Source organism: Urocitellus parryii, chromosome 3 (assembly GCF_045843805.1).
Source record: "Urocitellus parryii isolate mUroPar1 chromosome 3, mUroPar1.hap1, whole genome shotgun sequence".
Taxonomy (NCBI): domain Eukaryota; kingdom Metazoa; phylum Chordata; class Mammalia; order Rodentia; family Sciuridae; genus Urocitellus; species Urocitellus parryii.
This window is the reverse complement of record NC_135533.1, coordinates 163639903-163657122: the sequence shown is the minus strand read 5'-3', so window position 1 is coordinate 163657122 and position 17220 is coordinate 163639903. Positions and strand designations below refer to the sequence as shown.

Genomic DNA, 17220 nt, shown 5'->3' with positions numbered 1-17220 from the left:
GGAACTGCAACTCAGTGACGTTGTTCACTTCTTGGACCTGGAAAAAGAGCCAGTTCTGTGGCGACTGGATTTAGCAGCAGTAGGAAAGGGCTTGACCTCCAAGGTTGCAGTGACCAAATGGCAAGCCCAGTATTAGGAGAGGTAGTGGGGGGCGGGGGAAGAAAGCAACCAAGGCATCAGGGAGGAGAGCAAGCTGGGGAAAGCTTCCTCTTCTGAAAACCAGTCTATGGAAGATAAATGACCTTCTAAGAGGTGAGCACAGGCCCCACCCACCAGAGGAATGTGACCAGTAAGAGCTGATGGTTATGATGGCAGACTCAGAGGAGAACCCCAAATTCTTGCTCAGGGAAAGAATTCACAGAAGTTTGGGGAGTGAGATTCTGGGATGTTACATGGAAGTTATCACTTATGGGTGGAAGTCCCAATGTGACGTCACCATCATGGTGAGGAACTGTTTCCTCCACTGACATTCCCTGATGGTGTCTGGCTGTGTTTAGCGTGGGAAGTAATCTGGAGTGGTGGAATTTATGGAGGTGATCTTGCTAGTAGACTTTGACCTTGAAGCCTGAGTCTCATAATACGTTAAGCTCTGGCCGGTTCGATCCCTGGATGATCACGTGGACAGTTACACCTCTAGGTGCCTTTGGGTACTGATTAGACGTCAGTTTCTCGGCCACCTTCTTCTTTGTGCGGATGGTGGTTAAAGCCTTTTTAGGGAAAAGTAAGAGCTACCGCTTTTACTGGGAGATTTCTTTCATGGGAATTGGGGCCACAGAGCACAGATATATTTTTGAACATTTGCTAAGTTAAGCGATCTGCTTTTCCTCTCTTCTTTTTATTTTTCCCCCCAACAAATGCATTTTTTATTCTGATCAATCAAGGAACTCCAAACTCCAAATGGGACTCACCCAATTTCTACCAGAAACCTACCACTTTAAGTAGTGTGGTATTGTACATTATTTCTTAATCAGTTTGCCAAGCAGTTTACAAACTTACTATACAAACGTTAATAGAGTTAATTCTCCAGAGGCTCGGATAATTAATGAAGCATTTAGATATGAAGATAGCATGCGGAAAAACAGCCACAACCAACATTTGCATTGCTCTTTTTTTAAAAAATCAGTGACAATGACAAATGTCTTATTAATACCTGAAAAGCAAATTATTTTTTAATCCATCCTGAATGGAGTGCCATGACCACGCCCTTTACAGCCTTCCTCCCCCCCCACCCCAGACCCACGTGGGATGGTGTCTGAGAAGCCATGGTAGTTCACATTCTCTCCATTAAAAATACTAGAAAATGTTAACTACGACAGCAAAGAGACCACCACGCTCACGTCACCATGGCAGATGGCCACGGAGACACACACACCAGGTACTAAATGGACAGTACGTCTCAGTAAAGGTGGGTCCTCCGATGGGTCACTTTAATGGCCACAATCCACTGAGTGGAGAAGAATGGACGAAAGAGCAAAAGTGCTTCATTTTTAACTGAAGCAAGGCAGGAAGTTTTATTTTACTATATAAACAGCACAACCGTGAAATGTCTTCTTTAAGCAAACTTACTTCTGAGCCCACTTTCTGTCTGACCCACAGCCCTCCAAGTTCAAAATGGGAATCTCTCTTTCAACAAAGTCTGTTTTTTTTTTTTTTCCCCAAGTCATGACCCTGAAATCTCGGCAGCTGGACCTTCCTGGGGAACTCAGGTTACTACGCTTGTGGAACCAGCAAGCATAAGGGGACTGTTCCTCCATTTCCTCTGCGGAAGTCCTTCTTTCCTATACTTACTTCTTCTTCCCCTCCTATCTTAACCTTGACCTTGACCTTCCTGTCCTCAAACAGCTTTGTTCCTTCCTCCAGCATAACATCCAACACACCCTGGCTCCCAGAGCCCCTCAGAACCATCCCATCCCTCGAATCTAAACGCTTAAGTTTAAGTTCATTTGCTCTGAGGACAACCGGTTGTCAGGCGACGGCAGCAGCTCTGTCTGCCTTGGGAAAGGAAAGCAGATAGATACAACGATCCAGGAAACAGGAGCACCAGAAAAATAATGCCACATTCAGAACAATGTCATGCTGACAGCACACAACGGCACCACCACTCACAGTCACTTTAATTTTTCCCGAGGGATAGATCAATATTAAGCAACTTCAATGTTCCCGGGTAAGGGATGGCATTTCTCACGCAACTTGACTGACACTGGTTGATTAAATCGGCAAAAGTTACATTTGCAATTAAGAAAAAAAAAATTACTATCACTTTGTAGAGAACAAATCCTACCAAGGTTGGGAGCGGGCTTAAGGATGGCTCCTTAAGATGAAATGGAGCATAAAATACTTTGGGTAAATTTTTTTGTTTTTTCAGCCACAAAAAGCCAGATTTAATACACTCCTTTGAAAAAAGGTCTCACTGACATATAACAAATTTGTATAGGAAAAAAAAAAAAAGGGGTGGTGGTCCTGGGCCACCTTTTAATACTACTCAAAGACAAGGCCAGATGAGCATGCAAAGACCCCACAGAGTCCTACGATATAGAAATTCCTTTGATATTACAAAATACAAAAATATTTTATCAGAACTCTCATTTACAATGCATTTACAATGGACATGTAAATAACTTAGTCTTGGGTCTTGGCTAATAAACAAATTACTTACTGAAAAAGAAAAAAAAAGAGGGGGGGAGGGAGTCCTAAAAGTAAGAGTACCAGAGAGGAAATAATCGAGCAGGAAAGGGTTTGTCACCTCGTAAGCAGCCACTCAACACATGACTGATGGGAAAGGGCCTCCATTGACTCTATTGTGTTTCCAACGTGAAAGGTGCACATGATATTCAACATGCTAAGAACTGTGACTACCTATTGAGTCCATCTGTAACCTTGCCTCCAGCTGAGAACGCTCCCTTTTTCTCCCCCCACGAACCACCCCCACCCCCAAAGCGCTTTAAAATCAAAAACAGTGCAAGTTTCTGAATGTACATTCTTGGTTCCCATCGCCCCCCAGCCCCCCGTTCCCTCCGACCCCCATCCTATTACGAAATGATACAGTTTTTGCTCTTCTGTCTTTTCCTGCTATGCAGCTGTCCTCTGCCCCCCAACGTGGAGGAGGATTTGGGGACGCCGCCGTAGGAGCTGTATTTGTGCAGCAGCTCGTCACTGGTGACATACCGCAGGCGGGCTGGCTGGGGGATGGGTTCTCCTAGGAAGTAGCCCTCATTGTCAGACTCGGAGGAGGAGGAGCAGGTGGAACACCAGTCGTACTCGGTGAAGTAGGGTCCCCAGCGTTCCCCGAACGCATTCTGCAAAGCCAGGTCCGAGACAGTCCTCGGGCACTGGCCGTACAGGTCCCTCCGGGGCCCCTGCCCCAGGCTCTCCTGGAAGCTCCGCTGGCGCACGAACTGGTCGTAGTCCTCGCGGGCTCTCAGGGAGGGCCTTTCTTTCAGTCGCGACATGGCCTCGCGGTCGCTGGCCAGGTGGAGGGCGTTGTCCGAGCGGGAGCGGCGGGATCGCCGGGAGCGGTGGGGACGGAAGCGGCGGTGGTCGTCGCGAGGGGTAGTCCTCCTGCGGGTGCGTTCGCTCAGGGGCTGCGCCCGCACCGCGTCCTGGCCCGGCAGCTTGCTGCCCGCGAGGCCGCCGTCGAAGTCGAAGCTCTGGTGCATCCTCCCGTGGGACTGCAGGTCTCGGTACCCAATGGGGTTGCCGAGCTGGTGGAGGCTGCCCTGCATCTCCTGGTACTGCTGGGCGGACAGCAGGCTGCGCACCGACTCTGCGCTGCGGAACTGCATGGACGAGTTGAGCGTGCCCATGTTGCTCAGCTTCTCCGACACGTTCATGCCCGAGTCCTTGCTGAGGTCGGGCATGGAAAACCGAGACAGGTGCTCCTGGCGTTTGGCGCCACCTTCGGCAGAGAGGCCTGGCGGGGACAGAGCAGAGGACCGCGGGGTTAGTACAAGTGGGCGGCAATGGGGGCCAGCTGGCACTGTCACTGCCAGGGCACAGAGGACGCAGGGGGGGATCGCAGGGGGGGATCGTGGGCCCTGGGCGCCTAGAGAGGATGCGCGCTTAAAACGCAAGACTAGTTGCTAACTACGTTGCTAATTCCTCCCCATCAGTTATTAAGAGCCCATTGTATATTGAACTCAGGGGGCACTTAACCACTGAGCTGCATCCCCAACACCCCCACCCCCCCTTTTTTTTGGTACTTTATTAAGAGATAGGGTCTCTCTAATTTGCTGAGGTTGGCTTTGAACTCATGATCCTCCTGCCTCAGCCTCCCTTCCCAGCAGCTGGGATGACAGGCGTGAGCCATGGGGCCTGGCCCACTGTGTATCTTATGTGTGGTGTTTCCTGTTTCCAATTTCACTCTATAAAGCACTTCAGTGAACTCCTTTAGTGATGGTTCCATAAGATATTTTGGATAAAGAAACTAAGCTATGGAAACCCGGCCAGACCCAAGTTGTTCGGGGACAATGCCCATCCTGGAATCCAGTTCTATGTTACAGACCAGTTCACTTCTTTCTTAATGCGCCTGCTGTCCCTAAGTGGCAGGTAACCTCTGTCTCAAATGCACTGGACATTAGGTGACTCTGTAGTGTAGATAAAGAGATGTTTCTTCTCTTAGCCTGGTCAGTAAATTCCTACTCCAGGGTGATAATGGGTCCCTAGGAGTCAGAAGATGTGAGTGGGACCCTGGGACATCCTTCTATCTCTGGGGGGGAGGCACTTTGCAGTGACAATGATCACTAAGAGCAGGTACTCCAAACAGTGGGCCTCTAGATCCCAAGTGCTGTCACATGAGCTTCTGGCAGCCCTGAGATGAAGACCGGGGAATCACACCCAGAAGGACATGGCCCAGATGAACGTAACTCCCTCTCAAACTGCACAGACATAAGTTGTGTGTGTGCATTTGAACACAAAAGAACAAAGAGAAGAAGTTATTTCAAGAAGAGTATATTCTATCAAATGTTGTATTTTCTGTCTTTTTAAAAATCTATTATTCACTAGGATATTGAACAAGAAGTTAACAGGTTAACAGGTGAAGTTACTTAAAGAGTATAACATGGGCAGTGTTTGTTCTTTTTGCAACTTTTCGATGAATGTGAGGTTATTTCTTTAAAATTATAGTGTATACATTGACCCAGCTATCCCACTTCTCAGCATATACCCAAAGGACTTTAAATCAGCCTACCACAGTGTCGCAGCCACATCAATGTTGACAGCAGCTCAATTCACAATAGCTAAGCTATGGAACCAACCTAGGTGCCATTCAACAGATGAATGGATAAAGAAAATGTGGTCTATATATACACAATATGGAATATTACTCAGCATTACAGAAGTATGAATTTATGGCATCTGCTGGTAAATGGATGGAACTGGAGACTATCATGCTAAGTGAAATAAGTCAGTCCCAAAAAACCGAAGGCCCAATATTCTCTCTGATGTGTGGATGCTGACTCACAATAAGGGGGTGGGGGAGGGAAGAACAGAAGTTCATTGGATTAGACAAAGGGAATGAAAGGAAGGGAGGAGGATGAGAACAGGAAAGACAGTGGAATGAAGGGGACAGAGCTTTCCCATGCTCATATATGAATACAAGACCAGCGAGACTCCACATCATGTCCAACAACAAGAATGGGAAGCTATCTATACTCCATGTATGCATAGTATGTCAACATACAGTTTACTGTCGTGTGTATCTAAAAGGAATAAATAAAAATAAATAAATTAAAAATTAATAGTGTAGCCATATGATGCAATTGTTTTAAATCTAAATAAAATTGGGAATTATCTGGAGAGACCTTGATATGATGGACTCCCACAGAACAATGAGAAAGGGCAATTGCACCCAGCAACATGGATGCATTTCACAGAAAATGCAGAGGTCACAGGAAGAGTGCATGCTGTGCTTCTCATCTATTAGAAGCTTAAGAACAAGTGAAAGCTGTCCATGGGGAAAGAGGGAGAGGAGACACCAGGGAAGCTTCTAGAACACTGGAATTGTTCTAGAGCTAGACCTGGAGGAAACAGAAGGATGGAAGTGTAAGACTACACTACAGTAAGGTATAGTCTTGTTTGTCTGCTTCATTTTATGAAAGCTACACATCAACAAAATAGTATAAAAATAAAGCCATGCTTGTGAGAGTCAATTTTTCAATTTTGGATTTGCACTTGGAGAAACCTCAGTGGTCCCTCTGTACGCAGGATATACTTGGATACCAAAGTTCCTTCTATAAAAGGAAATAGCATTTGCATATGACCTGTTATGGTTTGGATATGAGGTGGACCCCAAAGGCTCATGTGTGAGACGGTGCAGGAAGGTCCAGAGGAGACATGACTGGGTTGTGAGAGCCTTAACCCAACCAGTGAATGAACCCCTGATGGGATTAACTGGGTGGTGGCTGGAGGCAGGTGGGTGTGGCTGGAGGAGGGGGCATTGGGGGCGTGGCTTTGGGGTCTCTATTTGTCTCTGGAGAGTGGAGTCTGTCTTTGCTTCCTGATCACCATGTGAGCTGCTTCCCTCCACCACACTCTTCCTCCATGATGTCCTGCCTCCCCTGGAGTCCTGAGGAATGCAGCCTGCTGTCTATGGACTGAGATCTAGGAAATAGTGAGTCCTGAAATAAACTTTTCCTCCCCTTCAATTGTTCTGTTTGGGTCTTTTTGTCACAGCAGTGAAAAAGCTGACTAAACCATAACCGGTGCTCGTCTCCCCCCTACATTATTTATAATTGTAAATGCCCTATAAGTAATTGTCTTGTTGTGTTATGTAGAAAATAATGGCAAAAAAAAAAAAAAAAAAAAGGGCATGCATTTTCCATACAGATACAAACAGTGTAGGCCTGGCGACATTTTAAATACAGGGCTGGTTGAACCCGGAAATATGGAACCTACACAGAGGGCTGACTGTATTCTACCAAAATGGTATATTTTCTAGTAATTTCTATAGTTTTGGTTTTTTGGTACCAGGATTCTTGAACCCATGGGTGCTTAACCACTGAGCCACATGTGCAGCCCTTTCTTACATTTTGTTTAGAGACAGGGTCTCACTGAGTTCGGAGGCTGGCTGTGAACTCTCGATCTTCCTGACTGAGCCCCTCTAACCCCTAGGATTACAGGTGTGCACCATGGCACCAGTGATTTCTATTTTTTTTTTTAAATTCATTATTCACTGGGTAATTGTCAGGGCAAGAGGAGTTAGGTCCTCCAGTCCTGCTTTCTTGCTGCTTATTTCTGATCTATAAATCCTAAGAGCTGATTTGCAACCACCTAATCACTTCCAAAGGCTCCCTGATCTGGAGGTGGAGAGGAGGGGGGTGTCATGCTAAGACGATGAACAGTCTGAGCTGATGAACTCTAGTAAGGAAGGAAGAAAGCCAGGCAGGGTGGTGCACACCTGTAATCCCAGCAGCTCGGGAGGCCGAGGCAGGAGGATCACCAAGTTCAAGGGCAGCCTCAGCAACTCATGGAGGCCCTAAGCAAGTCACCAAGCCCTGTCTCTAAATAAAATATCAAAGGGCTGGGGATGTGGCTCAGTGGTTAAGCACCCCTGGGTGCAATCCCTGGTACCAAAAAAAAAAAAATCTTCCAAATCACGTTTAGAAACAAAAGCTATCCCAGTAGGCACCATGATCCCAGCAGGGCTTTCTACCCAAGAGGAGAATTAGGGTTAGTCTCAACATCCTAGCAAATACTCCCAATTCCCAAACGTGCTGTTTTCCTGAACCTGTCTTTTTTATGAGCCCTGCAGTGAAACCTGAGAACATTCTGCCTGTGAACAGATTCCTAAACCACACAGCAGCAGAAAACATGAAGAAGATCGGGTTCCATTCTGCTGGGGGTGGGGCGGTGATACACAGTCTGATTATGCTCCTGCCTCCTGGAAACCCCTGGCCACCAGGGAAAAGGAAAGTATTCTGGCAAGAGCAGGAGGGCTCCTTGCTCCAATCCAGAATCTCCTGCCAGTATTACCTCAACCTAAGCGACTCCCCTGGGGAACCTGTGGACGGGATCTCAATTGGGAGAGAAGTGTCTCCTCTGATTCATTCACTAACAGGTTCCTCCAGGGGCTTCTGCAAGCAGGCACATGAACAGAAAGGCTAATCTTGCCCAAAGATGAGCCATATGTGTGTCCTTGCCTCTGGAAAGGGTGGTTCTGTGGTTCATTTCGTTATTGGCAAGATGCAGAGTCTTTCTGCAGACCTCAAGACCCTACGTGACTTGGCTCCCTTAGGCTCAGCAACGTCACCGGCTCAACACGCCCCTTTACTCTGCTTCAGCCCACAGTCCTCTCCCACCTCCTGCTGCAACACACCCACAGCACACTCCTCCCCGTCCCCAAACTCTCCCCTCTGCACAGCTGACTTCCGTTTGTAAGTCTGCCCCGTGGATGGCACCTTCTCGATGATGCCTACCCTGATGACTCTTTGCAAAGTAGCACAGTCAGTTAGCCACCCACCCCGCCAGCCGGCCACTCTTGGGTGCACTTGACTTTAAGGGATTTGTGCCCCGCTGACTCATTAGGTGTAAGTGTGTTTGAAGGTAAATGGATCCCCGTGGAAGCCCGGGTCTCGTCCCCTGTTCTCTGCACTTTCACAGAACTAGCATATTTGTGGCGTAAAGGCAAACAGATTCTCTTGCTGCCAACAGATTAGACAAAGACATCACTCTCTGACCTGGAGTGGGCCCGGGGTTGTAATTCAGATGAGCAGGAATCTAAACCTCAGGAACAATGAGTGCACTTGTTAGTCTCATTGTCTCTGCTGACCATTATATAGCCCACTTTGGGGGCTCTTCCAGTTCTAAAGTCAAAGAAAGTGTGATTTGGTGGTGGTGGTGGTGGGGGGTACTGGGGATTGAACTCAGGGGCACTCAACCACTGATCCACATCCCCAGCCCTCTTTTGTATTTTATTTAGAGACGGGGTCTTGCTGAGTTGTTTAGCGCCTTGCTTTTGCTGAGGTTGGCTTTGAACTCTTGATCCTCCTGCCTCAGCCTCCAGAGCCACTGATAAAACAGGCATGTGCTACCCCGCCTGGCAAAGAAAGTGTGATTTACACTTATCCTCCTGAACTGAAAAAAAAAAAAACGCTTTAACCTCAGCTCTGCAGATCAGTTTAAATTAGCAACTCTCATGTCCCCAAGATGATGCAGTACTAGCATAGCTTACCCTCCGACTTATGAAACACCCTCACCTTAATTGTGCAAGAACTGGATAGCCACCTCCTGGCTGGGTGACTTGTGGTCATTTTTAAACGCCTTGAGCTGTATCAATACAACAGGCATTGCTGAGCCTGGTAGTGCACACCTGTAATCCCAGCGGCTCAGGAAGCTGCAGCAGGAGGATCACAAGTTCAAAGCCACCCTCACTCAGCAAAAACGAGTCCCTAAGCAACTTAGTGAGACCCTGTCTCTAAATAAAAAATAAATAAATAAAAGGGCTGGGGATGTGGCTCAGTGATAAAGTGCCCCTGAGTTCAATTCCCAGCATCAATCAATCAATCAATCAGGCACAGGAACAGTATCTGAGTATCATAGCTGGAGAGACTCTTCCTTTTTAAGATTCCTCACCACCGTAATGCATGTGTGATGTTTTTGTTTCTTTTCCTTGGCTAGACATTTATTGCAAGAGGACAAATATGTGTTCCTATTTGCTAGCCCCATCTATCTGGTGTACAGGATGCAGGAACAAAGTAGGCACTCCCTGAAAGTCCCCAATGAAGGAAAGTATGCCCCCAAAATCTGATATGCAGCTACTAGCCTTAAAGGCAAATAACTGTTGTCAAGTGCATGATTGATGAATGAATCCAAGAACAATGACCCACATAGAGTTCAGTGCATGGTAATAGTTTCTAGAATAAAAGCCACAGGTACAAATAATTTGTCTCTCCAAATTGAGCTGGGGATTTCATCCCTAGGCTGGTGGAGTTCCATTCTCACTCTTCACTGTGTTTGTGCAGAAAGAGACACCACATCAAACCATGGCCAATCAACACATTCCGACCCAATGGGGCTGCAAAATGTCCCTCTGCTATCCTGCAAAGCTCTGCTTTTCTTGCTACCCAAGAACGGTGTGTGTGCACACAAGCACCCATGCACAAGCGTGTGTGTGTGTGTGTGTGTGTGTGAGAGAGAGAGAGAGAGAGAGAGAGAGAGAGAGAAGGGGGGGGTCCCTACCACATTGTGCAGAAAGCTCTGGCTGCAACACACAGTCTGACCCCACATTTAAAACTGGCTTCATGGGGCTGGGGTTGTGGGTCTGTTGGTAGAGCGCTCGCCTAGCATGCGTGAGGCACTGGGTTCAATCCTCAGCACCACATCAAAATAAAATAAAGGTGTTGTGTCCATCTACAAAATATGTATATATATATATATAAAAACAAACAAACCTGGCCTCATGGGTGCGGAACACTGGCAGAGAAAGCCATCCAACCACCAGGAGACAAAGGTGCAGGCTCTCCCGTCTCCAGGGCAGCTGTGCTGTATTCACAGAGAGGGAATTCTCCTCTCCAAGTAACGCAGCTCTGTGAGAGGGGCTCAGTGGTGACCAGGGAGGTACACAAATGTCCATGTACCACAGAGGAGGCCCCTTGGTCTTGCTGCATCAAGGAAAGGTCAGTATTGAATTCAGCCTGCGGGTCCCCCTAGTTCAACTGTCAACACGACGGTGCAGCTGGGGGGTGCTTTAAGTGACACCAGCATTTCTGCCTGAGTAGTGTCCCCCCTCTCTACAAACAGGACTTCTCCTGGTTACTGGCAAAGGAGAGAAAAATCAATGGCCTTCAAAGAATGTTCTGGGTTGGAGGGAGGAGAAAGGCGAGCCTTGACGGGCTCCCCTCCCCCACGGATGCTGCTGGGAGCAGAAGGCAGGGCAGGCGCTGGAGACTGGAAGGGAGGGTATGCAAACTGGAATTTAAAGGCAGCCCTAGGGACACGACTTTCTGTTCTTTATTTATTATCCTGTCTTGTCCTGCTTTTTGAGAAAAAAAAATAAAAATTGATTTGGGAAGACAGGGAGCCGTGTTTCTGCCAACTTAAAAGATGTATTCACATTTTGCATTTCTGTGCAGTAAAAGGGAGAACACCTGCTTCCTTTGCCCTCGGGCCATTTACATCTCGCGCTGATGACCGAGCTGCCCTTGTAAGGTTCCCCTATGTGATTTTTTTCCCTCTGTGGAGGCAGAGACACGATGCAATAGAGATGATTTTAAAGAGAGATGGTGCGCGAGATGGAATGGTTCAGAGCAGGCGTTGGCCGACTTCCCCTTCCAGGCCCAGCGCTTGCTGGTCACTGCCCCATTTTATAAAAGAAGTTTCTCCGGCACACGGCCACGCCCACTCATTTGCATATCTCCCGCGACTGCTCTGAAGAGCTGAGTCATAGTGACAGAGATGATCTGCAAAGCCTATAAGGACTTTGTGGCACTGGACTGTCAGTGAGGGGCTTGACACCCAGTGGAAAGCCTGAGTGTCCCCAAAGTCATGGGCTCCACATTGCTGGTCTCAGACCAGGCCAGGGAGGTCCAAGGTGCAGGTCTGTCTGTTTGAAGCTGTGGGGGGGGGGGGGAGACCGACTAGGTCCCTGGGGGTCTTTTATTCCAGTTAAGTCAGTTGATTTCATCGACACCCTGAACTTCAAATTGGCACCAGCTGGACAGAAACTGTCACCTGGGCAGTGGAGTTCAACTCCACGTTGCTTGGTGATAGGCAGGGAATGGATCCCACCAAGACGACAGAGAAGGCTGGCGGATGGGGGTGGACAGAGAGGGAGGGGCGGAGATGCACACAGAGGATGCCCTGCCACTCAAGCAGGCCTGGGGACCAGCAGACGTGGCAATGTCATTCGGGGAGCTGGCTGAAAGGGTGGGCTCCCAGGTAGGCACTGGACTTGCAGACCCTGAACCTGCACTTGAACAAGACCCCCTGGGGATGCCCACGCTCAGGAGAGTCACTATTCAGGGAAAACGGTCTTTGCAACTGAAGGTGATTCTGCTCCAGGACACTGGAACCTCTTGCCCTTGGAGACAGATTCCAGGTTTCTCGGCCCTGGTACCATGGACATCTTGGGTCCACCGACTCTTTGTCAGAGTGGTTGTGCTGTGAACTTTAGGATATCTGTCAATGTTGGGGTTATTTTCTCTCTTAACTCCTCCCAACAAACCCACCTGACTCCTTCAATGGGTTCCAGAATTCCCTGGGGTTACTGGGTGAAGTGATTCACACCTGTAATCCAGCGGCTCAGGAGGTTGAGGCAGGAGGATTGAGAGTTCAAAGCCAGCCTCAGCAACTTAGAGAGGCCCTAAGCAACTCAGGGAGACCCTATCTCTAAGAAAATATTTTTTAAAAAAGGGCTAGGATGGGGTTCAGTGGTTAAGTGCCCCTGGGTTCAATCCCCAGTACCCCCCCAAAAAAAAATCCCTGGAGTTAAGGCCTTCACTGTCTTATTTCTTGGGCCTGTTTGAAGCTTTTAAATCCTAAGTCCTTGATCACCAGCCTGTCTGGTGACTCCCCAGTAGCCAGAGATCCTAAATCAAGGGCAGTTATTCATGCACCATCTGCTCCTGGGGTCCAAGTGCTGGCAGACCACGGAGCACTTTTCTGTCAGCTGCTCCAGGGACAGCAGTGGGAGGTGGCTTCACAGCCTGTCCCTCCTCCAGCCTGTCCCCATCTCCCCCCATCTCCCCAAGGGCTGCTCCCTTGTCCCTGACTGCTCCAGAACACTAGCCCCAACTAAATAGCTTCTTTACAACCAGCTGGTGCTAGAGGGGGCCAGAGATCATTTCAGTTTTCCCAACAATTGGAGCTTTGTTTTTCTAGCAGCCTTCATTGGAGGGGTTTGCCTTGTACCAGCCCCCTGGGGAGGGACCAGCCTCCCAGTGGAACTAGAGATGCTGTGATGCTTCTGGCACAGACCCAGGATAGTTACAGGGACAAGCCTCGCTGGGTACAGTGGCTGCCAGTTTGAGGCCAGCCTCAGCAATTTAGAGAGACCCTGTCTAAAATACAAAAGGGCTGGGGACGTGACTCACTAATAAAGCCCTCTTGGGTTCGATCTCCAGTACCAACAGGACACCCTCACAACTTGGCCTTAAACCAGAGGTCTCCTCTTTTCTATCCCCCAGACTTGTTCATTCCTTTATCACTTCCTGGTAAACCAGTTACTCCAATAAAGAGAGACTCAGCCAGGAAGGGTGGTGCACACCTGTCATCCCAGGCACTCGGGAGGCTGAGGCAGGAGGATCGAAAGTTCAAAGCCAGCCTCAGCAACTTAGTGAGGCCCTCAAGCAACTCAGTGAGACCCTGTCTCTAAATAAAATACAAAATAGGGCTGGGGATGTGGCTCAGTGGTTGAGTGTCCTGAGTTCAATCCCTGGTACCAAAAAACAAACAAATAAAGACAGACTCGGAAAAGTGAAGGTAGGGACATCTTTTGGAAACATGTGGAGTCCATTTGAACTACATGGAGTCGATTTTAACTAGGGCTGCTCAGCTCCTGAGGTGGAGGGATTCTGGCTGTGTTGTCACAAAGCCTATTGCTAATTGAAAGGATGCACAGGAAACTCAAAGCAGTTGAAGACCGTCTGACAGCGTTTGCTCTGGGCTTACACTGACCCATGCTGACTTGTAGAATCCATTAGCCCGAGTCAACAGGCACACGAGCACTGGAGTATTTGCTCAGGAGACACTTGACTACGTGGTGACAGAAGCTAAATGGTCCCCCGGGGTAGAGAGCAGGGAGCCAAGGGCCGGAGACCATTCCATTTCTTCAAAGACTGCTGAGGAAGCCATGCTGTGGCCAGCCACCGGTGGACCCAGCCCTTTGAGGTGACCCCTCACTGTACAGGGAAGAGAGCAGACTCAGCAGAGCACACCTCCCAGGCAGACAGAAGCCACCCGGAGGGCAACAGGAGCAATTCTACAGCCGAGAACAGACTGGATCTAGGCCCTAAGTTGTCTCTAAATAAAATACATACAGAAAGGTCTGGGGATGTGGCCGAGTGCCCCTGAGTTCAATCCCCAGGACCTGCCCCCCCCCACACACACACACACAAGTATCTATAAACTGTGGAATAAAAACTCTTAGGTAAGAATTAAGTTTCCTGGAATCATTACTGCTTTGATCGTCCATTTGCATTTAGAGGGCTCCTCACACTTCCCCAGAATATAAAGTTCACTGCGCCTCCAGAAGCCTGGGGAGGCCAGCGGTGGCCCTTCATTTCTGACGGAAGAAGAAATGAACACAGGACCAAGGTGGGCCCTTTGCCCAGGGTGATGGGCCAGGCGGGGGTCAAATGATAGAGACAGGGACTGAATCCCGTCTCCGGGACTTTCTAAGCAGCCACTTTTCGACCTTCACCAGACATGCAGACCACCCAGGGATCTTCTTAAAACCCAGACTGGGGGCCACGGAATCTAGGGGGGCGCCCAGGAGTGTGAATTTCTAATGAGCTCCCAGAAGGTGCTGAGATGGCGGTTGCACGCACCACTTTTGGAACTGCAAGAATTAGGGGGTGTTTTCCTTTATCTCGTGAGTTTGGAAGGAAAGTCTGGCACCCCTAGCTCCTCGCAGCACACTGAGAATGGTGTGCACCCTGTAGACCAGCTGGGGGTGGGGGTGGGGCTGTATCTCATCCTGCAACAGTCCCCCGCTCTGCTCTGGAGCCAGAGAAACTAACATCCAGGGAGATGAGCTAGGCAGCTTGGTGGCACTGTGACCGAACACCCCACAGGAACAGCCTGGAGCAGGAAGGCTGGCTCTGGCTCACAGTTCAGAGGTTTAGTCTGAGGTTGGCCACGTCCACGGCTCTGGGCCCAAGGTGAGGCAGGACATCATGGCGGAGGGAGGTGGGGGAAGAGGCCAGCCTCACTCATGGCAGCCAGGGAGCAGACAGAGGGAACCCAAGGGGCCACAGGAAGGTGCATTCCTCAGGGCACGTCCCTGGTGACCCACCTCCCCCAACCACCCTGTCTGCCTGCAGTCACCACCCAGTCAGTCCCTTCAAACTAGGATGGACTGGTTGGGTGAGCGCTGTCACCATCCAATCACCTCACCTCTGAATGTTCCTGCATGACACAGGAGCTCTGGGGACACCTCGCATGCAAACACTAACAGGAGACAAGGCCTGGCTGGGTTTCCCCCTGTTTTTGTCTGTTCTCTTTCTCATCAGCAGAAGTGAAGCTGCCACCAACCGATCACCCTGCCTCTGCCAGGACACCGACTTCTGCGGAGTTCCCAGAAGGCAGGACATGTCCGACTGGGCCACAGAACTTCCTTTGCTGCTCTGGGTCTCCAGGGCCTGGCTGAGCCCGCCTTGCCCTTCCCCTGGCTTCCCGGGGCAATGTGCGTTGGGCTGGGCTCCCTCTCTTCCCAGATGGAGCAAGCAGCTGCTCACAGGCGGGGCGCTGCGCACCTGGAGTGTCCTGCAGACCTCCGCACTGACACGGTTACGAGGGACTGACGCCTTTCCAAAGCATCCTCTCTGGAGTATGCAAAGAAGGATTGTGTAAGCAAGGAAGTCCGGGAATTTCTAGAGGACCACTCGAAAATCAGCTTAAATGGAGGAGGACTTTTCAGGAAGAAGACAGAAAATGGCTGAGTGCGGTGGCCCATGCCTATAATCCCAGTGGCTTGGGAGGCTGAGGTAGGAGAATCGTGAGTTGGAGACCAGCCTCAGCAAAAGTGAGGCCCTAAGCAACTCAGGGAGACCCTGTCTCAAAATAAAATACAAAATGGGGTTGGGGATGTGGCTCAGGGGTCGAGTGCCCCTGGGTTCAATCACAGGTATGCCCCCTACCAAAAGAAAATGCACTGTTACTCATACTTTGAAAACAAGTATAAGTGACCCCTCCCCGACCCAGCCTCACCCCAGAACTCCTAAAGATACATTTTGGGAAATAACTGGTTTACCAACACTATTTCCTATGAAAATTCAAACATATCTGTTTAAAATTTGTGCCCCAATTTCTCTAAACAGTGCTATGCAGAGGCAAATTGGAGCCTAAACTTTACCTTTAAAAGGCTCCTCATCTTTACTTGTGAATTGCATTATTTTGTTAACCATGGACTTTGCTTTATAGCATGAATTCTTTCTTGGTACCAGGAATAAAACCCAAGGGCACTTAACCATTGAGCCACATCCCCAGCTCTTATTCATATTTTACTTAGAGACAGGGTCTTGCTGAGTTGTTTAGGGCCTCCATAAGTTGCTGAGGCTGGCTTTGAACTCGTGATCCTCCTGCCTCAGCCTCCCAAGCCACTGGGATGACAGGCGTGCACCACCGCACCTGGCTTAGCACAGATTTGGCTTCTTAGCATATTTCCCTAAAATAGTCCTTGATTCCCGATTGATTTGTGCTCCTTTATTCTTTTTCTTGCTTATTCATTTACTAGGGATTGAACCCATGGGTACTCTGTCCCTGAGCTATATCCTTGGCTTTTTTTTTTTTTTTAAGACAGGGTCTCACTAAGTTGTCTAGGTTGGCTTCAAACTTGCGATCCTCCTGCCTCAGCTTGTTCACACCTGGGACTACAGGTGTGCTATATACTTGCTTAAATGTCTTTAAATCATGTTGCTACAGGGGTGTCTGGGTGGCCTTCCCCTGGTCCTTCACGGGGGGGGGGGTCCCAAAGCAGCCCCTCCCCCTCCCAGCTTTGCCTTCCTGCTCTTCTGGACTCTCACCAGCAAAGTCCCCATAGCCTTTCAGCTGCGCCTGTGGTGTCCCATTTCCTGATGTTCTGGTTTGGATGTGAGGTGTCCCCCTAAAGCTCACGTGTGAGACATGCAGGAAGGTCCAGAGGAGACATGACTGGGTGGTGAGAGCCTTAACCAACCAGTGAATGGACCCCTGATGGGATTAACTGGGTGGTGGCTGGAGGAGGTAGGTGTGGCTGGAGGAGGGGGCATTGGGGGCGTGGCTTTGGGGTCTCTATTTGTCTCTGGAGAGTGGAGTCTCTCTGCTTCCTGATCACCATGTGAGCTGCTTCCCTCCACCACACTCTTCCTCCATGATGTCCTGCCTCCCCTTGAGCCCTGAGGAATGGAGCCTGCTGTCTATGGACTGAGACCTCGGAAACCGTGAGCCCCCAGATAAACTCTTCCTCCTCTGCAGTTGTTCTGGTTGGGTTCTTTAGTCACAGCAGGGAAAAAGCTGACTAAGCATCTCTCAAAGGCGTCCTCAGACCGTGAGGATGGCTTGCCAGGCATCTCTTCAGGGAATGGCCCA

General features: G+C 49.3%; 1 protein-coding gene across 1 annotated transcript in view; it reads right to left on the bottom strand.

Annotated features, from left to right (window-relative positions):
- Positions 1-3029: 3029 nt before the first annotated feature.
- Prickle2 (prickle planar cell polarity protein 2) overlaps positions 3030-17220 on the bottom strand; it is a 109002-nt gene continuing 94811 nt past the window's right edge. The window contains 1 exon segment of the mRNA XM_077795609.1: positions 3030-3910. Coding sequence (XP_077651735.1) covers positions 3030-3910 — 881 coding nt within the window.